Consider the following 23,839-nt stretch of genomic DNA (forward strand, 5'->3'; position numbering starts at 1 on the left):
CAAGTGCAGAGTGGCAGCAGGACGTCCCCACCATCACTGATCTCCCCTCCACACAGGCCCTGCCCCCAATAGGCCCTACCCCCTCTGGCCCCACTCCCTGTCTTTAAGACAGAGATAGGTTCTTGATTAATAAGGGGATTAGGGGTTATGAGGAAAAGGCAGGGGAATGGGGATGAGAAAAAAGTCAGCCATGATTGAATGGCGGAGCAGACTCGATGGGCCGAGTGGCCTAATTCTGCTCCTATGTCTTATGGTCTTCTGGTCTTATGGCCAATGCCCGGTGGGTAGTGCCAAGGTACCCCTTCTTTGAAGGATAAATATTGGACACCAGGAGAGTTCCTTCTGTTGTTCTTCAAGTTGTTGTTTTGCATCTTCATGGGAGGGGGTTTAATTTCTCATCAAAAAGGCAGAGCTTCCAACATCCCAACTCCCTCAGCACTGAGGTGTTGGCCTAGATTTTTTGTTTAAGCCTCTGGTGTGAGAAGTGAGCCCAAGATCTGCAGACTGGGAGGTAAGAACTCTCCCAGCTGAACCACTCTCTATTGGATGTGAACATCTGTGTCTTCCGAGGGACCAAGTTTGAAGATGGTTTTGTGTTCTGAAGAAGAGTCATATTGGACTCGAAAGGTTAACTCTGTTTCTCTCTGCACAGATGCTGTCTGACCTGCTGAAGTTTTTTCTAGCGTTTTCCGCGTTGATATTTGAAAGTAGCTAACCCTGGTCCTTCCCTTCCATCCAGTGCTCTGGCCAAGGCTGACCCATCAATGCCCTTCAATCAGACCCAGAACTGCAAGCACTTGGAAGGCCTGGTCTCAGCTCAGCAGCAGCTGTGTCGGAGTAACCTGGACCTCATGCAGAGCATCATCCAGGCAGCACGAGAGGTCAAAAAAACCTGCCAGAAAACCTTCTCTGATATGAGGTGGAACTGTACTTCCATTGAGCTGACACCACACTTCTCACCAGACCTGGAGAGAGGTAAATCATGTTTGCTGATGCTTGTTTTATTCATTCGTGGGACATGGGCGTCGCTGGCCAGTCAGTATTTATTGCCCATCCCTAGTTGCCCTTGAACTGAGTGTCTCGTTAGGATATTTCAGAGGGCAATTAAGAGTCAACCACATTGCTGTGGCTCTGGAGTCACCTGTAGGCCAGACCGGGTAAGGATGGCAGATTTCCTTCCCTAAAGGACATCAATGAACCAGGTGGGTTTTCCGACAATCGACAATGGTTTCATGATCATCAATAGATTCTTAATTCCAGATTTTTTTTATTGGTGAGATTCAAACCCGGGTCCCCAGAACATTAGCTGAGTTTCTGGATTAATAGTCTAGCGATAATACCACATGGCCATCACCTCCCCTGATATAATTGAAGGAAGTCAAAGAACAAAGAACAAAGATAATTACAGCACAGGAACAGGCCCTTCGGCCCTCAAAGCCTGCACCGACCTTGCTGCCCGACTTAACTAAAACCCCCTACCCTTCCGGGGACCATATCCCTCCATTCCAATCCTATTCATGTATTTGTCAAGACGCCTCTTAAATGTCACTATCATATCTGCTTCCACTACCTCTCCCGGCAACGAGTTCCAGGCACCCACCACCCTCTGTGTAAAAAACTTGCCTCGTACATCTCCTTTAAACCTTGCCCCTCGCACCTTAAACCTATGCCCCCTAGTAATTGACTCTTCCACCCTGGGAAAAAGATTCTGACTATCCACTCTGTCCATGCCTCTCATAATCTTGTAGACTTCTATCAGGTCGCCCCTCAACCTCCGTCATTCCAGTGAGAACAAACCAAGTTTCTCCAACCTCTCCTCATAGCTAATGCCCTCCATACCAGGCAACATCCTGGTAAATCTTTTCTGTACCCTCTCAAAAGCCTCCACATCCTTCTGGTAATGTGGCAACCAGAATTGAACACTATATTCCAAGTGCGGTTCTATAAAGCTGCAAGTCTTTCCCTAAAACCCTATCATCAATTGGGACACTCCAAAGTGTTGCACAACTGGTGATTTACGATGGTAATGGCAGTCACAGTTGTCATGGAGCTAAGAGATAATGGTGTGCTAACACAGTGTTTATGTTACTGCCCCACAAATACACTTGTCCTTCGGCAGATTTGAATTTACTTCATAACAGAAAGGACCAGTAAAAGTCGCCGGGAAGCTGCTGGATTGTCAGATAACTCCAACTGGTTCACGAATATCCTTCCAGAAAGGAAACCTGCCGTCCTGACCCAATCTGACCTGTATGTGACTCCCAACCACACACCTGACAGTTTGGGCGGAATTTTACCGGCACGTCTGCCCGAGGTTTGTACGATCCCACCCGAGGCCAACGGAGAATGCCGTTCCCTGAGCCTCGCCCGCCCCCGGAATCGGGGTGGGTGTGCCGGTAAAATTCCGGCCTTTGACTCTAACCTTATCCTCCAAAGTGACTTAGAAACCAACTCCAATATGTCAAACTGCTCTCAGCATTACTGGAGAAAGTGTTTGAGTGAAGCTTTATTCATAATAAAAATATTTTTCACTAATTTATATTTGTGCCGTTTAGTTGTATTTTCCCCAGTTAGTTTTGAAGAAATATTCATAGTTTATTCAATTATAACCTTCAACCCTGTCATCCATCAGCCCATTTGTCAATCCATTTGTCAATCCACCTACCCTGATCTGTTGATTCAGCTATCCGTCCACTCCTCCATTTATTCATCTATTAACCCATCCACCTAACCACCCTCATCCAAACATTCATCCCAAATCTTTGCCGTTTAAACTTCCACTGCTCAGTCACCATCTTGTCCTAATTCCCCCTTGCTTGCTGTTAAATTTTGCCACATAATGTTGCTGTGAAGTGCCTTGCAGTGTTTTACTCTTGTAAAAAGCTTCAGATAAATACAACGCCATGTTGGTGATGGAATGGAGTTCCTTGATGTTATCCACGGCACGGTGGCACAGTGGTCAGCACTACTGCCTCACAGCGCCAGGGACCCGGGTTCGATTCCCGGCTTGGCTCACTGTCTGTGTGGAGTTTGCACGTTCTCCCTGTGTCTGCGTGGGCTTCCTCCGGGTGCTCCGGTTTCCTCCCACAGTCCAAAGATGTGCGGGCTAGGTAGATTGGCCATGGTAAATTGATAAATTGTCTCTTAATGTCCCAAGATGTGCAGGTTAGATGGATCAGCCATGGATAATGTGTGAGATTATGGGGATAGGGCAGGGGAGAGGGAGAGGGTATGGAGAGAAAATGGGAGTGGGATACTGAAAGTGCATGATCAGCCATGATCATACTGAATGGCAGAGCAGGCTTGAAGGGCCGAATGGCCTATTCCTGTGCCTATTTTCTATGTTTCTAAGATACTCTGTCAGGAGTCGATGCAGATTCGATGGGCCAAATGGCCTCTTCTGCACTGTCGGGATTCTATTTTATGATTCAATCCTGCACAACCTATTCCCTCCTCCTCCCTGAGTGGCGGGTTGGTACTTGAACCTGTACGATGGGTGACTTCATCGCCTCTCGCTTCTCATTCTAGGTACCAGAGAGTCAGCGTTTGTCTACGCTCTCTCAGCTGCAGCCATCAGCCACACCATAGCCAGAGCCTGCACCTCGGGGGATCTACCCGGCTGCTCCTGTGGTCCAATGGCCTCCGAGGCACCCGGACCGGGATTCCGATGGGGCGGCTGCAATGACAACCTGAATTATGGGATCGTGCTGGGATCCAAATTCTCCGATTCTCCGATGAAAATGAAAAAATCCAGATCGCAGGCGAACAAGCTGATGAATTTGCACAACAGTGAGGTGGGACGCCAGGTAAGCAAGTTGAGGATCTCTCTGTAAACGATGGGTAGGATTTTCCAGCCACTCCTCACCGACAGAATCTTCCAGTCCCGCCAAAATCAGCCCCCTCATGGTGGGACGGGCAAGCCATGCAGAAGTCCATTGACTTTGGTGGGACAGGAAGATCCCACCAGTGACCAATGGCTGGCCACATCTGCCGTGGGAAATCACACTGCGTGGGGGCTGGAAAATCCCGGTCTATGTCTGCAACCATCAAGTGGCCCACTAGTTGGGGGTGGCTCTGGAATTATTCTATATGTTACACAGAAGCCAGCTGTTCGGCCCACCCTGTTGATGTTCTACTCGAGCCCCTGCCCTTCTGTGTCCAAATCCATCATCGTAACCCTCTATTCCCTTTCCCCTCATAGGCTTGTCTAGTTCCCTTTTAAATGGGTCTACACTGTTCACCTCAAACAAACCCTGTCGCGGTGAGTTCCACACTCTCACCACTCTCTGGGTAAAGACGTTTCTCCTGAATTCCCGATTGGATTTCCAGGTGACTACCTTGTATTGTTGACCTTCTTCCACGTAAAGAAATATCCTCTCAATACCGACTCCATCAAATCCTTTCCTCATTTTCAACTGAGGGATGTGAGTGGCTACAGCAAGGTTACATTTCTTAGCTGTTTTTTCAAATATATCAATCAATCCCTCGCTGGTTTTGTGTGGCATTTTTTGTCCATTCCCTAGTCGCCCTGCTCTGACTACATGCCATGTAAATACATGAGGGAGAAAGGAAGGTTAGTTGAAGAGAGTTGGGAGGAGGTTTGTGTGGAAGGGCCAGTTAGACAAATGGCCAGCTTAGAATCCCTACAGTGCAGAAGGAGGCCATTCGGCCCATCGAGTCTGCACTGACCACAATCCCACCCAGGCCCTATTCCCATAACCCCATGCATTTACCCTAGCTTGTCCCCCCTGATACTAAGGGGCAATTTAGCATGGCCAATCAATCTAACCCGCACATCCTTGGACTGTGAGAGGAAACCGGAGCACCCGGAGGAAACCCACATAGACACGGAGAGAATATGCACAGACAGTGACCCAAAGCCAGAATTGAACCCGGGTCCCTGTTGCTGTGAGGCAGTAGTGCTAAACACTGTGCCACCGTGCTGCCCTACAGCTTCTGTGCTGTATTTAGTTGGTCATTTATGTTGATATGGGATTGGAGTCACAAATTGGTGAAAGCAGGTCTAAATGCCAGATCTCCTTCCCTAAAGGATATTAATGAACCAGTTGACCTATTCCAACATTCTGACAGCTTCATGGTTGCATTCTCAAATGGCTAGGTCAGGATATTTGAACTTGGCTACATCTCGAGTTACCAATCTAGGCCAACTGAGTTGCTGCTGCCAATTACATCCACTAACAACAACTAAACCCAGGCTGTCAGGTGACTCACATAAAGATGGCCGGTGAGACCAATTATGTTCTGTCTTCTTTGGCTCTTCCCCAGGTGTGAAACTACACACCACACCTGCCGAGCTTCCCCGGGAATTCCATTTCTGGAGAATTTATAAAGAGAAGGCTTTTTTGAGCCTTTCATTTTTCTTTATTCATTCATGGGACATGGGCATCGCTGGCTGGCCCAGCATTTATTACCCATCCCTAGTTGCCCTTGGAGGGCAGTTGAGAGTCAACCACATTGCTGTGGCTCTGGAATCACATGTAGGCCAGACCAAGTAAGGATGACAGATTTCCTTCCCTAAAGGACATTAGTGAACCAGGTAGGTTTTTCTGACAATCGACAATGGTTTCACGGTCATCAGTAGATTCTGAATTCCAGATTTTAACAATTGAATTCAAATTCCACCAGCTGCCGTGGTGGGATTCGAACCCGGGTCCCCAGAGCATTAGCTGAGTTTCTGGATTAATATACTAGTGATAATACCACTAGGCCATCCCCTCCCTTTTCGTGACTTCAGAACATCCTGAAATCATGTCCTTCCTGAAGCACAGTCAATCTTGCAATCATAGAATCCCTGCAGGGCAGAAGGAGGCCATTCGACCCATTGAATCTGCACCGACTATAATGTGACCAACTTGAGTGTAAGCAAGCTCCAACAAGCAGTGACATTTCCACAATGAAGCCATTGGGTTGGTTATAACTTTTAAACTTGATTTGTCAGAGTAAAACACGACCAGCGATCCCAAACCTGGTCCTGGAGAGTAGCTTCCGATGGTTGGAAGGATGACTTGGGAAGATATGGTTCCATTTTGACTTGCCCCGTATCCCAGGATTCGGGTTTTGATTCTGATGAAGGATGGGTGATAAAGCTAATGATGAAGGATTCTTTCAATGGTGTTAGATGAGGGATTGGCCAGGAGAATATTCTTTGCCAAATAAGACCAAATGAAATCTTTAACATCCATCGAACCGGGAATGGGACGGGGGGGGGGGGGGGGGGGGGGGGGGGGGCAGGGGGGGGGGGGCGCTGGGCGGGTGCAGACAGGAACTCAGTTTAATGTCTCACCCTGAAAGGTACCACCTCCCACAGTGAGACACTCCCTCAGTACTACACCGCGAGTGCAAGCTTAGATTCTGGGTTCAAGCCTATGGAATGGGACTTGGACCCAGGACCTTCTGACTTGGAGGCGAGTGTACGAGCTCGGCTGAGTTGCAGCTGGGAATATATCTGACACAGTTCTGCATCTTCCAGGCTCTGAAGGCGTCGCTGGAGATAAAGTGTAAATGTCACGGAGTCTCTGGCTCGTGCTCGGTGAAGACCTGCTGGAAGGGGTTGCAAGAACTGGGCAGCATTGCCCAGGACCTCAAGCTGAAGTACCTGTCGGCCACCAGGGTGGTCCACCGGCCCGTGGGCACACGGAAGCAGCTGGTGCCGAAAGACATCGATGTCAGGCCCATCCGTGAGAACGAGCTGGTGTACCTGCAGAACTCGCCGGACTTCTGCACAAAGAATGAGAAACTGGGCTCCAATGGAACGCAAGAGAGGTGAGATCATTAAAAGAAGAACTTGCATTTGTGTAGCACCTTCCATGACTTTGGGATGCCCCAGAGTGCTTTAAAGACAATGAAATACTTTTGGTAGTCTGTATTATATTGTAGGAAATGTGGAGGCCAATTTGTGCACAGCAAGCTCCCACCAACAACAATGTGATTTGTTTTTTAATTCATTCGTGGGACATGGGCGTCACTGGCTGGCCAGCATTTATTGCCCATCCCTAGTTGTCCGAGGGCAGTTGAGAGTCAACCCCATTGCTGTGGCTCCGGAGTCCCATGTAGGCCAGACCAGGTAAGGACAGCAGATTTCCTTCCCTAAAGGACATTTGTGAACCAGATGGGTTTTTCCAATAATCGACAATGGTTTCATGGTCATCAGTAGATTCTAAATTCCAGATTTTTTAAAGTTGAATTCAAATTCCACCATCTGCCGGGGCGGGATTCGAACCCGGGTCCCCAGAACATTAGGTGAATTTCTGGATTAACAGTCTAGTGATAATACCACTTGGCCATCGTCTCCCCTTGATAGTTTTTATTCATTCGTGGGACATGGGCGTCACTGGCTGGTCAGCATTTATTGCCCATCCCTAGTTGCCTTGAGGGCAATTGAGAGTCAACCACATTGCTGTGGCTCTGGAGTCATATGTAGGCCAGACGAGGTAAGGATGGCAGATTTCCTTCCCTAAAGGACATTTCTTCGAGTGACCGGATCTTTAGTTTTATAATGATGTTGGTGGAGGGATAAATATTTTGTCCAGATTACTAGGGAGAACTCACCTGATCCTTTTCGAAATAGTGACGTGAGATCTTTCGTGTACAATTTGAGGGGCGGATAGGAGCTCAGTGTAATGCCCGCTCCAACAGTCCAGCAGTCCCCCAGTCACACAGGGAGTGTCGGTGTGGATTTCTGTGCTCCAGCCTCTTTGGTGGAACTTGAATCCACAAGTTTCTGCCAAAGAGGATGACAGCGCTGCCCAATGAGCAGTGGCTGCCAATGAAGTACGCTTTCATCCATTCGATCTTCGATAGAGCACCGATTGTGAGATGGGAGCTCAAGTAGAATGCAGTCTAATCAATCCAACCCCATTTGAATCTTGGCTAGAATGATGCCTGGGATGAAGTAGGGGTGATCTTATAGAGGTCTATAAAATAATGAGGGGTACAGACCAGCTAGATAGTCAATATCTTTTCCCAAAGGTAGGGGAGCCTAAAACTAGAGGGCATAGGTTTAAGGTGAGAGGGGAGAGATACAAAAGTGTCCCGAAGGGCAATTTTTTCACACAGAGGGTGGTGAGTGTCTGGAACAAGCTGCCAGATGTAGTAATAGAGGCGGGTACAATTTTATCTTTTAAAAAGCATTTAGACAGTTACATGGGTACATTGGGTATAGAGGGATATGGGCCAAATGCGGGCAATTGGGACTAGCTTAGTGGTTTAAAAAAGGGGCAGCATGGACGAATGGCCTGTTTCCATGATGTAAACCTCTATGACTCTATGAAATACTCTTGTTACGTGTTGAGAATAGAAAGATTGAGTTTGTTCTGCTGACAGCGAAGAAAGCTGAGAGGAGATTAAATCAAAGCGTGCCAAATCATGAAGGGTTTTAATAGACTAAATAAGGAGAAAGTGTTTCTCCTGGCAGGAGGGTCGGTAACCGGAGGACACATTTAAAGTAATCGGCAAAAGAGCCAGAGGCAACACAAGGAGAGTTTATTTTGCACAGTGAGCTGCGATCTGGAATGTGCTGTCTGAAAGGGCGGCGTAAGCAGATTCAGCAGGGACCATCAAAAGTTAACTGGATGAATATTAAAAAGGAATATTTGCAGGACTATGGGGAAAGAGTACATGTTTCGGTGGGGGGGAGGGGGTGGTGGAGAGAGGGACTAACTTTCCCAAAGAGCTGGCACCATAATAATGGAGGAATAGCCTTTCTGTGCTGTATCCGCCTATAGTTCCCTCAAAGAACCTCACTTCTACCCTGCAGCAACCACTCCTGGGCATCTTCAGAATAATGCCACGCCGGGTATTGTGCCGACCTGGTAGGGCCTCAGATTAAAATCTCAGGCTTCATTTTATGCCCGCCCAAGTGTGTTTTTGATTTGATTTGATTTGATTTGAATTATTATTGTCACATATATCGGGATACAGTGAAAAGTATTGTTTCTTGCGTGCATACAAAGCATACCGTTCATAGAGAAGGAAGGGAGCGGGTGCAGAATGTAGTGTTACAGTCATAGCTAGGGTGTAGAGAAAGATCAACTTAATATGAGGTAGGTCCATTCAAAAGTCTGACAGCAGCAGGGAAGAAGCTGTTCTTGAATCGGTTGGTACGTGACCTCAGACTTTTGTATCTTTTTCCCCACAGACAAAGGTGGAAGAGAGAATGTCCGGGGGTTCACGAGGTCCTTGATTATGCTGGCTGCTTTTCCGAGGCAGTGGGAAGTGTAGACAGAGTCAATGGATGGGAGACTGGTTTGCGTGATGGATTGGGCTACGTCCAACAACCCTTTGTAGTTTCTTGCGCTTTTGGTCACAGCAGGAGCCATACCAAGCTGTGATACATCCAGAAAGGATGCTTTCTATGGTGCACCTGCAAAAATTGGTGGGAGCTGTAGCAGACATGCCAAATTTCCTTAGCCTCCTGAGAAAGTTGGTGGGCTTTCTTAATTATAGCATTGGCATAGAGGGACCAGGACAGGGTTGTTGGCGGTCTGGACACCTAGAATCCTTGTAAGGATTCTATGATTTCCGCTTCATCCCCAATGATGTAGAGAGGGGCATGTCCTCCACTACACTTCCTGAAGTCAATGAAGATCTCCTTCATTTTACTGACATTGAGTAGGCAAGTTTGTAGGTAATTACAGAAAGTTGCTAAAACTAAAGATAATGGAAGCTTCAATATCCCATCCAGGACCATGATAGTGTAAAGGGCAAAGAGGGGGAGGAACTCCTGAAATGTGTACCCATTTCTCTCAGCGTATTTCCAGCAGGGCAGAGGAAGGAGGGCTGCATCTAATCCTGTAGAATGAGCTGGAGCATGCAGAGCAGGTTTCAGTTGCTGGGGAGCATCTGGGGAAACAGTGATCACAACACCATTAGGTTTAGAAATAGACATTTATGTGTGGAAGTTGACAAGAAGAAGTCAAATGTGAAATTATACACCTGGAGGCAGGTTAATTACCGTGAGATAAAATGGGACCTGGCCCAGATAGACTGGAGTCAAATGTTGCCATGTAAAATAATAAGAGCCTGATTTTCTTCTTTGAGGTGGGAATCGAGTCAGGAGATTTCTCCACACTGCAATTTCGCCTGCTACCTGGCAGTGCCCGCTCACATTATTTTCATCTGGCTGAGGCAGCGATGCCCTAGGGTTCAGCATGCCACCTCAAGTAGCAGGCACAAGACAGAAAGGAAGGCAGGGTGATGCTGGGATAGCCAGGTTGTTTCTTGAGATATCGGCCCTGTTCTAGAAATGAGTGTGAGGCCTCTCTAACCCTCATCCCTTTACCTCTGAAATCCACCATAAGCCCACCTCAACGCCTTCATACCATGCTCCCTCAAGCACCCATCCCCTCTCACCATGTATACTTCCCCTCAGAGCCTCATACATCCCACAGATCCCCACAAACTCACCCAGTATCCAATATAAGCAGAACTCACAAGCCGATAATGACATCTGAAACTCTTTGAAAAATACACAAATCTACCAAAATAAACAAACGTTCCATGGATATATACTTTAAAAATATCCTCATAAAGGTTAATCAATTTGGCAAAATAAAGAAGCTCACATTCTTCTTCACAGCTGTGCCAACAATTCCTGCTGATCAGAATAACCTAATAGTTTGGAAGGCAGCCAAGCATTCATAATGAAATTCCACTGAACAACAGTGCCAACAAACTAACCATCCATCAAAACCTTGACACAGCCAGACAGATGTCTGAGCTTAACCTCAAGGGACAAGTCCTCCATCCATGCTAATATATTGCCCCTATCTTATGAGGCCCTTTATCTTTTATATTAGCTTTTTGTGTGGCACTTTATCAAATGCCTTTAGGAAATCCAAGTATACTTCTCCTTGATCTACATACTAGCTACCACTTAAACAGACTGAGAAGTTTTATTGGCTGGAGGTCAGACTTCCACCCCTCCATCTAGAGGAGGTGCATCTCAGGGAGTAGGCAATCAATCTGATTGGCCAGCAGCCCTGTAGCCCTGGCAGCATCACCAGGGGCAGTAGCCACTCCTGGGACTACAATCAATCTGTAGACTCCAATTCTCAGAACAGGGATGGAGGTAGGGATAGGTGGGGGTGGGGGAGGGGGGGGATGTCATGGGGGCGGGGCATTTGGAGGTGAGGGGGTAAATTCCTGATAACAAATCCAGGTGGGAAGGAAGGTGGGTGGGGGGGGATGGGGTTGGGGGTGGGGGGGGGGGGGGGGGGGGGTAGACCTTGGGTAGGTGCCGGATCTGGAAAGGGGCCAACAATGGAGTCACCCCTCCCACCTCTCATCCAAGGAGTACAAAGAACAAAGAACAGTGCAGCACAGGAACAGGCCCTTCGGCCCTCCAAGCCTGCGCCGATCACATTGTCCTATCTAGACCAACCGCCCGTATCCCTCTATTCCCCGTCTGTTCATGTGTCTATCCAGATAAGTCTTAAATGTGGCAACGTGTCTGCCTCAACCACCTCACTTGGCAGTGCATTCCAGACCCCCACACCCTGTGTAAAAAAACTTCACCCACACATCTCTTACTATCCTTTCCCCCCTTACCTTGAACTTGCGCCCCCTTGTAATTGTAAGGGGATGCACGGAGAGGAGGCTGTGTCACAGTGGGCAGGAATTTACGGCCTCGCTCGTCCCAAAATCATAAAATCCCGCCTGAAGTGAAAGGACCTTCCCATTGTCCGCCCCCTCGCCCGCTCTGATTCCTGTGGCGGGCGAGATGGAAAAATTCCGTCCAGTGTGTTTTTGGGAATTTGGTTCGGGTATTAAGTTCTGGTTGGGTTTTTCCTCAAGTTTAACTTTAGACCATAAGGTATAGGAGCAGAATTAGGCCACTCGGCCCATCATACCTGCTCCGCCATTCAACCATGGCTGATATGTTTCTCAACCCCATACTCCCACCTTTTCCCCGTAACCGTTGATCCCCTTAACAATCAAGAACCTATCTATCTCTGTCTTAAAGACGCTCAAAGACCAGGCCTCCACGACCTTCTGTGGCAAAGGGTTCCACAGATTCACCAGCCTCTGGCTGAAGAAATTCCTCCCCATCTCCGTTCTGAAGGGTTGACTGAGGCTATGCCTTTGGATCTGAGTCTCTTATTAAAGTCCTCTTGAACTTTAGATTATGGGTCAGGGCCTGACATTGAACTTCCAACCTTCAAGTGTGTGAGTTAAATAGCCTTGTTAAACTGGGGACGACCTGGCTGAGGCTGCGATGTGCCAATCAGCCACAATTAGTTGGTTCAATTGGTGTTAATTACTGTAACAGGAAGCTAAGGTAGATAGTGACTTGTGGGTGGCACGGTGGCACAGTGGTTAGCACTGCTGCCTCACAGCGCCAGGGACCTGGGTTCGATTCTGGCCTTGGGTCACTGACTGCACATTCCCCCCATGTCTGCGTGGGTTTCCTCCCATAGTCCAAACATGTGCAGGTTAGGTTGATTGGCCATGCTAAATTGCCCCTTAGTGTCAGGGGGATGGCAGGATAAATACGCGAGGTTACGGCGATAGAGTCAGGATGGGATTGTTGTCGGTGCAGACTCGATGGGCTGAATGGCCTCCTTCTGCACTGTAGGGATTCTATGACTCGTTAGAGTGACTCATCATAGAAGCAGATATGGTTTTCAAATTACACATAGTAAGGGGACGCACGGAGAGCAGATGAATCACACACAAAGTGTAATGTTGGGAATTTGATTTGGGTGGGAATTTAGTGCAAAGAGGTTCGCTTTCTTTTCAGCTTCCAGTAGTTGATGAATTTTCATAGGAACAGGAGTAGGCCATTCAGCCCCTCGAGCCCACTCTGTCATTCAATAAGATCATTGCTAATCTGTGGCCTAACTCTTCCTTTCTGCCTTTTCCTCTGTAATAAGTCCTCAGAGGCAGAAGTCCCTTCACCAAAATCCCTTAATTTACAAGTCTGACAACAGCATACAGAGTGATTTCAGTCAGCACTCGGAGTCCCAGAGGAACTGACACGCCTGGTTAAATACAAAGCAAGAGGCTCCCTGATTGGCCCATCAATTTGGCCCTTAATCAGGGAGCTCATATTCTAACAGGCCCACCTCAATTGCCTGATTAAAGTCATTCCAGCCTCCAAGATAGGAGAGTGAAACTATCTATTAGTTTATCTGTGTAAATTATTATCTAATTGACTAATTAAATAAATAAGTTTGGACAGAAATGGTGGGGCTGGAAGTGTACCATGACTGGAACACATGGAGATCTGTGCAATGCACTGCAATCCCAGACAATTGTATCTAAAGCAAAAGCAAAACACCGCAGATGCTGGAAATGTGAAATTAAAACAAAAAATGCTGGAAAATCTCAGCAGGTCTGTGGAGAAACAGAGTTAATGTTTCAGCACAGTGGCACAGTATAGCAGCGCGATTGCACAATGGTTAGCACTGCTGCCTCACAGCGCCAGGGACCCGGGTTCGATTCCCGGCTTGGGTCACTGTTTGTGCGGAGTTTACACGTTCTCCCTGTTTCTGCGTGGGTTTCCTCCGGGTACTCCGGTTTCCTCCCACAGTCCAAAAGATGTGCTGGTTGGGTGGATTGGCCATGCTAAATTCTCCCTCAGTGTACCCGAACAGGCGCCGGAGTGTGGCGACTAGGGGATTTTCACAGTAACTTCATTGTGGTGTTAATGTAAGCCTACTTGCGACTAATAAATAAACTTAAAAAATAAAATTGGAAAAACTTTTGAATCCATATGACTCTTCTTCGGAGCAATATCTAAAGCAAGTTTCTGCAACTCACACAAATTGAGCTAAGAGTTACTGAGCTGGAGTATTGAGTTGGGGACCTAGTGCAACTAGTTACACCGGGGCATCGGGAGAATGACACGTGGGTCACAGTTAGGAGGAGTAAAGGGCAGAAGGGTAAAGTACAAGGGAGGTCTCCAGAGGTGTCTCAAAATAGGAAGGGCTTGGTGACAGGTGTGAGAGGGGAGGGGAGTGGACAGTTAGAAGAAGGGTCACCTGTGGTTGTCCCACTCCAAAACAGGTACATTGTTTTAGATAGTGTGGAGGAGTGTGCCTCTCCAGGGGTAAGACACAGTGACCAGGTCACTGGCACACAGTCAGGCTCTGTGGCCCGGAAAGGGAAGAGAGGGGTTAGGAGAGCGATAGTGGTGGGGGATGCGTCAGTTAGAGGGACAGACAGGCGATTCTGTGGGGGCGAACGGGACTCCAGGATGGTAGTCTGCCTACCTGGTGCTGGGGTCACGGATGTCTCCGAGCGGATAGGAGGCATTTTAAAAGGGGAAGATAAAGAAACGGATGTCATTATACACATTGGTGGAAATGACGTAGATAGGAAGAGTAGGGGGGTCCTAAGGGAGCAATTCAGGGAGTTGGGAAATAGGTTAAAAAGTAGGGTCACTAGGGTGGCCATCTCTGGGCTGCTCCCAATGCCTCGTGCCAGTGAAGATAAGAATAGGGAGTTGGTTCAAATGAATGCCTGGCTAAAGGACTGGTCCAGGAGGGAGGGCTTTATTTTCATAGACCAATGGGAGGTTTTCAGGAGAGGATGGCACCTGTACAAGAGGGAGGGGTCACAACTAAGTTGGAAGGGCACAAATATCCTGGCTGGGAGCTTTGCTAATGCAGTTCGGGGGGGTTTAAACTAGTGTGGCAGGGGGGTGGGGATCAAACTATTAGGTCTATAAGTGTGGTGGCTGGGGACGAGCTTGGGGCTGGGACAAGGCTGGCAAAGAAGAAGAGCACTCTGGGGGAGGACGACCTCACTGAGCCTGGGGGTCTGGAGTGCTTATACTTCAATGCAAGGAGCGTAGCAGGTAAAACAGACGAACTTGGGGCCTTAATGCGCACGAGGAATTTGGATGTGGTTGCGGTGACGGAGACTTGGTTGAAAGAGGGACAGGACTGGCAGCTGAATATTCCAGGGTACAAGTGTTTTAGGCGAGACAGAGGAGGGGCCAAAAGAGGTGGGGGAGTAGCGGTATTGGTTGGAGAGCATATTACAGCGGTGCAGAGGGAGGACAATTCGGAGGAGTCGTGTAGCGAGTCACTCTGGGTGGAGCTTAGAAACAGGAAAGGCGCAGTCACTATGTTGGGGGTGTACTACAGGCCCCCCAACAGCCCAAGGGAAGTGGAAGAATGGATATGTCAGGAGATACTGGATAGGTGCAGGAAATATAGGGTTGTTGTAGTGGGAGACTTCAATTTCCCTGGTATAGACTGGAAATCGCTGAGGGCAGGGACTCTGGATGGTGAGGCATTTGTAAAATGTGTACAGGAGGGTTCGTTGGAACAATATGTGGACAGCCCAACTAGAGAGGGGGCTATACTGGACCTGGTGCTGGGGAATGAACCCGGTCAGGTCTTCAAAGTTTTGGTCGGGGAACATGTGGCAAATAGTGACCACAATTCTGTTAGCTTTAGGATAGTGATGGAAAAGGATGAGTGGTGTCCCAAGGGTAAGGTGTTGGATTGGGGGAAGGCTAACTTTATTGGGATCAGGCAGAAATTGGCAGCTCTTGATTGGGAGAGGCTGTTTGAGGGTAAATCCACATCTGGTATGTGGCAGTCTTTTAAGGAATGGTTGTTAGGGCTACAGGACAAGCATGTGCCTGTAAAAAAGAAGGATAGGAAGGGTAGGATTAGAGAACCGTGGATAACCAGGGAAATTGAGGGACTGGTCAAAAGGAAAAGAGAGGCGTATGTTAGGTCCAAGCAACTAAAAACGGAGGGAGCTCTGGAAGAGTATAATGAAAGTAGGAAAATACTCAAACGGGGAATTAGAAGAGCAAAAAGGGGTCACGAAATGTTCTTGGCAGACAGGATTAAGGAGAATCCCAAGGCATTTTATTCATACGTTAGGAACAAAAGGGTTGTAAGGGAAAAAATCGGACCTCTCAGGGACAAAAGTGGGGACTTATGCTTGGAGCCCAAAGAGGTAGGGGAGATCCTAAATGAATACTTTGCGTCGGTATTCACTAAGGAGAGGGATGTGTTGACTGGGAGTGTCTCGGAGGGGAGTGTTGAACCGTTGGAGAAAATCTCCATTACAAAGGAGGAAGTGTTAGGTTTGTTAGAGAATATAAAGACTGACAAATCCCCAGGGCCTGATGGAATCTATCCAAGGCTGCTCAGGGAGACGAGAGGTGAAATAGTTGGGCCTCTGACGCAAATCTTTGTCTCGTCACTGGACACAGGTGAGGTCCCAGAGGATTGGAGGATAGCCAATGTGGTCCCGTTATTTAAGAAGGGTAGGAAGGATAACCCGGGTAATTATAGGCCGGTGAGCTTGACGTCCGTGGTGGGGAAGTTGTTGGAGAAGATTCTTAAAGATAGGATGTATGCGCATTTAGAAAGGAATAAACTCATTAACGATAGTCAACATGGTTTTGTGAGAGGGAGGTCATGCCTCACGAACCTGGTGGTGTTTTTTGAAGAAGTGACCAAAATGGTTGACGAAGGAAGGGCCGTGGATGTTGTCTATATGGACTTTAGTAAAGCGTTTGACAAAGTCCCTCATGGTAGGCTAGTGAAAAAGGTTGGATCCCATGGGATAAAGGGGGAGGTGGCTAGATGGGTGGAGAATTGGCTTGGTCATAGAAGACAGAGGGTGGTAGTGGAAGGGTCTTTTTCCGGCTGGAGGCCTGTGACTAGTGGTGTACCGCAGGGCTCTGTATTGGGACCTCTGCTGTTTGTGATTTATATAAATGATCTGGAAGAAGGAGTAACTGGGGTGATCAGTAAGTTTGCGGACGACACAAAACTGGCAGGACTTGCAGATAGTGAGGAACATTGTCAGAGGCTACAGAAGGATATAGATAGGCTGGAAATTTGGGCAAGGAAATGGCAGATGGAGTTCAATCCTGATAAATGCGAAGTGATGCATTTTGGTGGGAATAATGTAGGGAGGAGCTACACGATAAATGGAAGAACCATAAAGGGTGTAGAGACGCAGAGGGACCTGGGTGTGCAAGTCCACAGATCTTTGAAGGTGACGTCACAGGTGGAGAAGGTGGTGAAGAAGGCATATGGCATGCTTGCCTTTATAGGACGGGGCATAGAGTATAAAAGTTGGGGTCTGATGTTGCAGATGTATAGAACGTTGGTTCGGCCGCATTTGGAATACTGCGTCCAGTTCTGGTCGCCACACTACCAGAAGGACGTGGAGGCTTTGGAGAGAGTACAGAGGAGGTTTACCAGGATGTTGCCTGGTATGGAGGGGCTTGGTTATGAGGAGAGATTGGGGAAACTGGGGTTGTTCTCCTTGGAAAGACGGAGGATGAGGGGAGACTTAATAGAGGTGTATAAAATTATGAAAGGCATAGATAGGGTGAACGGTGGGAAGCTTTTCCCCGGGTCGGTGGTGACGTTCACGAGGGGTCATAGGTTCAAGGTGAAGGGGGGGAGGTTTAACACAGATATCAGAAGGACATATTTCACACAGAGGGTCGTGGGGGCCTGGAATGTGTTGCCGGGCAAGGTGGTGGAGGCGGACACACTGGGAACGTTTAAGACTTATCTAGACAGCTATATGAACGGAGTGGGAATGGAGGGATACAAAAGAGTGATCTAGTTTGGACCAGGGAGCGGCGCGGGCTAATTGTTCCTGGTTTCTCGTTTCAAGGCTTCATTCTACGATCATCTTGCTGGTGCCAGTACAGAGTGATACTGCGGATAGTTGGGAACCTGTCTCGGGGGCAGGGGATTCATATGGTGTTCGTGGAAGTGGAAATGACTAGGGTTGGGAAGCATTTTCCGATCGGGGCCATTGTGATCTCCTGGACTCGTTTCGATCGCCTCAGGGGGTCGGAGAGGAATTTCCCAGATTTTTTTTTCCCCATATTGGCCCTGGGGTTTTTCACTCTGGGTTTTCGCCTCTCCCTGGAGATCACATGGTCTGGAATGGGGGGGTGGGGGTAAGTTAATAGGTTGTAATGAACAAAGCATCGTAGCTGTGAGGGACAGCTCGGTGGATAGGATATTGGTATGTAGATAGGCTGGAAAATTGGGTGGGGATCCTGGATTCAGGATTCAATCCTGGACTGGGGAGCGGCGCGGGCTTGGAGGGCCGAAGGGCCTGTTCCTGTGCTGTATTGTTCTTTGTTCTTTGTTTGTAGGGGGCGGGAGGGAGAGTTACCTGGGCATCGTGTTCCAGGAGGCAGCCCCCTATTAGAGACAAAAGCAAAAAATGCTGGAAAATCTCAGCAGGTCTGACAGTATCAGTGGAGAGAGAATAGACCCATCGTTTCGAGTCTGGATGACGCTTTGGTAGAGCCTGTTAGGTTAAGCAGCTTGGTCAATGGTGAGGGACTTTGACTGCATGTCAGGCAGATAATGGGGAACTAGCGTGTAGTGATGGAACCGCCTTAGCCACTGACCTGGCCCAACAAGACTGGGGTACTTGCCTCCTGTGTGGATGAGGAGAAGGACTACAAGGTGGATTATCAGGCACAATGGTGAAGGATGTTATTCAAGTAGGGGGAAGGGAGGAGGATAGGGGACTGTATAGTCAGGGGGATTTGATTTGATTTGATTTGATTTGATTTATTACTGTCACATGTATTAGTATACAGTGAAAAGTATTGTTTCTTGCGTGCATTCAAAAGTCTGACAGCAGCAGGGAAGAAGCTGTTCTTGAGTCGGTTGGTACGTGACCTCAGACTTTTGTATCTTTTTCCCGACGGAAGAAGGTGGAAGAGAGAATGTCCGGGGTGCGTGGGGTCCTTAATTATGCTGGCTGCTTTGCCAAGGCAGCGGGAAGTGTAGACAGAGTCAATGAATGGGAGGCTGGTTTGCGTGATGGATTGGGCTACATTCACGACCTTTTGTAGTTCCTTGCGGTCTTGGGCAGAGCAGGAGCCATACCAAGCTGTGATACAACCAGAAGGAATGCTTTCTATGGTGCGAATGTAAAAGTTGGATAGATACTGTTCTCTGAAGCTGTGACCAGGAGATGCACAGTTTGTGTTCGCTGCCCACTGCCAAGGATAAAGACACTTCCTCGCGGCCAGAGAGGATCTTGGAGTGAGGGGGGCAGAGGATCTTGTTGTCATGGCAACCAATGACACTGGGAGAGCCAAGAATGATGTGGAAAATGTGAGGAGTTAAGATCCAAATTATTGCACAGAACATTAAAGGTAAAAAAATCTCTGGACTGTTACCTGAGCCGTGTGCCAATTGGCATGGCATCAAGCAGATTAGAGAAATAAGCAAATGATTCAACGACTGGTGTGGGAAGAGGGGGTTTGGATTCACAGGGCACTGACGTCAGTACTCAGGGAAGAGTGAGCTATTCCACTGGGATGGGCTCCACCTGAACTGGGGCTGGGACCAGTGGTCTGGCCAATTCTATAACTAGGGCTGTGGACAGGATTGTAAGTTAACTGGGGTGGGGTGGAGGGTTCGGGTGAATGAAGACCGAGAACTGAAAGGAAGAAAGATCGATGTATCTGATCAGTGAAGTGATGTGGATACAGCCAAAGAGAGTGGAATCATAGAACCCCTGCTGTGCAGAAGGAGGCCTTTCAGCCCATCGGGTCTGCACCGACTCCCTGAAAGTGCATCTCACCAACGCCCACACCCCATCCCCATAACACCACATATTTACCTTGATTAATTCCCCAAACCTACACATTTTTGGATGCTAAGGGGCAATTTTGCATGGCCAATCCACCTAACCTGCTCATCTTTGAACTGTGGGAGGAAAGTGGAGCGCCCGGAGGAAACCCACGCAGACACAGGGAGAAGGTGCAAACTCCACACAGACAGTGACCCGAGGGCGGAATATGAAGCCAGGTCCCTGGTGCAGGGAGGTAGCAGTGCTAACCACTGTGCCACCCATGTCCCACAGATCAGGAAGGGACAGACAGTTAAACAAAAATTGTACAGAGATAGAAGTAAAAAAAACTTAAGAGGTTTTTATTTGAATGCACAAAGCATTCGTAATAACATAGGTAGCTAGTGGTACAAAGAGAGGGAGAATGTGCAAACTGACTTTGATCTAGTCACTATTCGAGAGATGAGGTTATAAGGTGATCAAAATAAAAGCAAATTACTGCGGACGCTGGAGTCTGAAACCAAAAGAGAAAATGCTGGAAATCTCAGCAGGTCTGGCAGCATCTGTAAGGAGAGAAAAGAGCTGACGTTTCGAGTCCAGATGACCGTTTGACGTCCCAATGTATTCAATGTTCTGACCAATGAAACCAAGCATGCCGAATGCCTTTTTCACCACTCTGTCCACCTGTGACTCCACTTTCAAGGAGCTATGAACCTGTACCCCTAGATCTCTTTGTTCTGTAACTCTCCCCAACACCCTACCATTAACTGAGTAAGTCCTGCCCTCGTTCAATCTACCAAAATGCATCGCCTCGTATTTATCTGAATTAAACTCCATCTGCCATTATCAGTCCACTAGCCTAATTGATCAAGATCCCTGAGGCACACCGCTGGTCACAGGCCTCTAGTTTGAAAAACAACCCTCTACAACCACCCTCTGTCTTCTGTCATCAAGCCAATTTTGTATCCATTTGGCTACCTCACCTTGGATCCTGTGAGATTTAACCTTATGCAAAAACCTACCATGCTGTACCTTGTCAAAGGCCTTGCTAAAGTCCATGTAGACAACATCAACTGCACTGCCCTCATCTACCTTCTTGGTTACCCGTTCAAAAAACTCAATCAAATTTGTGAGACATGATTTTCCATTCACAAAGCCATGCTGAGTGTCCCTAATCAGTCCTTGCATCTCTAAATGCCTGTAGATCCTGTCTCTCAAAATACCTTCTAATAATTTACCCACCACAGATGTGAGGCTCACTGGCCTGTAGTTCCCAGGCTTTTCCCTGCACCCCTTTTTAAACAAAGGCACAACATTTTCCACTCTCCAATCTTCAGGCACCTCACCCGTGACTATCGATGATTCAAATATCTCTGCTAGGGGACCCGCAATTTCCTCCCTAGCCTCCCACAATGTCCTGGGATACACTTCATCAGGTCCCGGGGATTTATCTATCTTGATGCGCTTTAAGACTTCCAGCACCTCCTTCTCTGTTATATATACACTCCTCAAGACAGCACTATTTATTTCCCCAAGTTCCCTAACATCCATACTTTTCTCAACAGTGAATACTGATGAGAAATATTCGTTTAGGATCTCGCCCATCTCTTGTGGATCTGCACATAGATGACATTGTTGATCTTTAAGAGATCCTACTCTCTCCCTTGTTACTCTTTTTCCCTTTAAGTATTTGTAGAAGCTCTTTGGATTCTCCTTTGCCTTATCTGCCAAAACAATCTCATGTCCCCTTTTTGCCCTCCTGATTTCTCCCTTAACTCTACTCCCACACCCCCTATACTCTTCAAGGAATCCACTTGATCTCAGCTGCCTATGCATGTCATGTGCCTCCTTCGTCTTCTTGACCAGGGCTTCAATATCCCGAGTCATCCAGGATTCCCTACTTCTGCCAGCCTTGCCCTTCACTCTTAGAGGAATGTGCTTACCCTGAACCCTGGTTAACACACTTCTGAAAACCTTCCACTTACCAGACATCCCTTTGCCTTCCCACAGACTCCCCCAATTAACTGTTGAAAGTTCCTGCCTGATACCATCAAAATTGACCTTGCCCCAATTTAGAATTTTAGCTTTTGGGCCAGACCTATTATTCTCCATAGCTATCTTAAAACCAATGGAATTATGGTCACTGGTCCCAAAGTGACCCCTCACTAACACTTCTGTCACCTGCCCTTCCTTATTTCCCAAGAGGAGGTCAACTTTTGCCCCCTCTCTAGTCGGGCCATCCACATACTGAATGAGAAATTCCTCCTGAATACACTCAACAAATTTCTCTCCATCCAACTCTCTAATACAATGGCTGTCCCAGTCAATGTTGGGAAAGTTAAAATCCCCTACTATTACCACCCTATTTTGCTTGGAGCTATCTGTAATCTCCTTACACATTTGCTCCTCAATTTCCGGCCGACTATTTGGGGGTCTATAGTACAACCCTATCAAAGTGATTTCCCCCTTCATATTTCTCAGTTCTACCCATATAGACTTAGTGGCCGAACCCTCGGATATATCCCCTCTCAGTACGGCCGTGATGTTTTCCTTAATCAAAAGTGCAACTCCTTCTCCTCTCTTACCCCCTGTTCTATCTTTCCTATAGTATGTGTACCCTGGGACACTGAGCTGCCAGTCCTGTCCTTTCCTTAGCCATGTTTCAGTAATTGCTATAATATCCCAGTCCCATGTATTCATCCATGCCCTGAGCTCATCTGCCTTGCCTGTCAGGCCTTTTGCATTGAATTAAATGCAGTTTAATCTGGACTTCCCTTGCTCTCTGTCTTGCTTTTGCCTGATTTGTCTAGTGCTAGGGTTACTGACACTGCCTTTACTATTTAATGTGCTCTCTTTAACTTCTGTGCTGTCCTCAACCTCCTCTTCTGTCTCCCTACTGCTTTTTGTCCCACCTCCTCTGCCAAACTAATTTAAATCCTCCCTAGTGACTTTAGCAAATCTTCCCGCCAGAATATTAGTCCTCCTCCAATTCAGGTGTAACCCGTCCCTCTGGAACAGGTCAGCCCTTCCCCAGAACAGATCCCAATGATTCAAAAATCTAAATCCCTGCCTCCTGCCCCAGCTCTCAAGCTACGCATTCATCTGCCTAATCTTCCTATTCCTACTCTCTCTAGCACTAGATAGAAGAAATAGCTGATGAAAGTAGTGAGGTTGATGTGAATATAGACTTAAACAGGTATTTGATTTACCAAAATTGAGGTACATGAGATTAATAAAGAGGCAGTGGCAACATGGATTCAAAATTGGCTAATGACCAGACAGTGGAGAGATGGTGAATTACAAACAGGAAATGCTGGGGTCACTCTGACAGTCTCGAAGCAGACCCTACTACAACTTGGTGAGATTGAGGCTAATAACATGAATGCACTTAAGGCAAGGCGAGATAAGCACATGAGGGAGAATGTTATAGCAAGGTACGCAGGTAGTGTATGTGTGAGGAGAGATTGACTAGGTTAGGATTGTTTTCGCTGGAGTTCAGACAAATGAGGGGGGATCTCATAGAGACTTATAAAATTCAAATAGGACTAGACAAGATAGATGCAGAGAGGATGTTCCCAATGGTGGGGGGAGTCCAGAACCAGGGGTCATAGTCTGAGGATTCAGGGTAGACCATTTAGGACGGAGATGAGGAGACATTTTTTCACCCAAAGAGTGGTGAGCCTGTGGAATTCATTACCGCAGGAAGTAGCTGATGCCAAAACATTGAATGTATTCAAGAGGCGGCTGGATATAGCACTTGGAGCGAATGGGATCAAAGGTTATGGGGAGAAAGCAGGATTAAGCTATTGAGTTGGACAATCAGCCCTGATTGTGATGAATGACGGAGCAGGCTCAAAGGGTTGAATGGCCTCCTCCTGCTCCTATTTCCTATGTTTCTAGTGAATTGAGGAAAGGTGGGGGAGGGGGGGGGCGGTTTGCGGGGAGGAGGCTCATGTCGAGCGTAAATGCCACCATAGACATGTTGGGGCAAATCCTCTTTGGGACAAATGGGCTGAGTGTGTAAGTAAATAGGAGCAGAGGGGACAGGAAGAACTGGTTTGAGAGGAAGTAGCTTGCATGAACTGACGAGCTGTGGAGAGGTCATTAGCAACCTTTTGTGACTGGGTAATAATATCACAATGATACCTAACACTTGTTAAATCACTCATTGATAGTGACATTTTAAATGAAGCCTTTCATAAGGGAAAATAGTGATTAAAGAGAGACGAATCTCTGTGTTAATGAATATCCTGTTTCTTTCTCTAAGCTAAATGACTGA

At 47.5% G+C, this 23,839-nt stretch overlaps 1 protein-coding gene across 1 annotated transcript in view; it reads left to right on the forward strand.

The window, feature by feature from the left end:
* The window catches only part of wnt11 (wingless-type MMTV integration site family, member 11), a 67,889-nt gene that overhangs the window by 32,453 nt on the left and 11,597 nt on the right, over positions 1-23,839 (forward strand). Inside the window, exons 3-5 of the mRNA XM_078222577.1 lie at positions 740-975; positions 3,529-3,806; positions 6,491-6,783. Of these exons, the coding sequence (XP_078078703.1) occupies positions 740-975; positions 3,529-3,806; positions 6,491-6,783 (807 nt within the window). The remainder of the gene's footprint in view (positions 1-739; positions 976-3,528; positions 3,807-6,490; positions 6,784-23,839) is intronic.

This window comes from Mustelus asterias, chromosome 10 (genome assembly GCF_964213995.1).
Source record: "Mustelus asterias chromosome 10, sMusAst1.hap1.1, whole genome shotgun sequence".
NCBI lineage: Eukaryota > Metazoa > Chordata > Chondrichthyes > Carcharhiniformes > Triakidae > Mustelus > Mustelus asterias.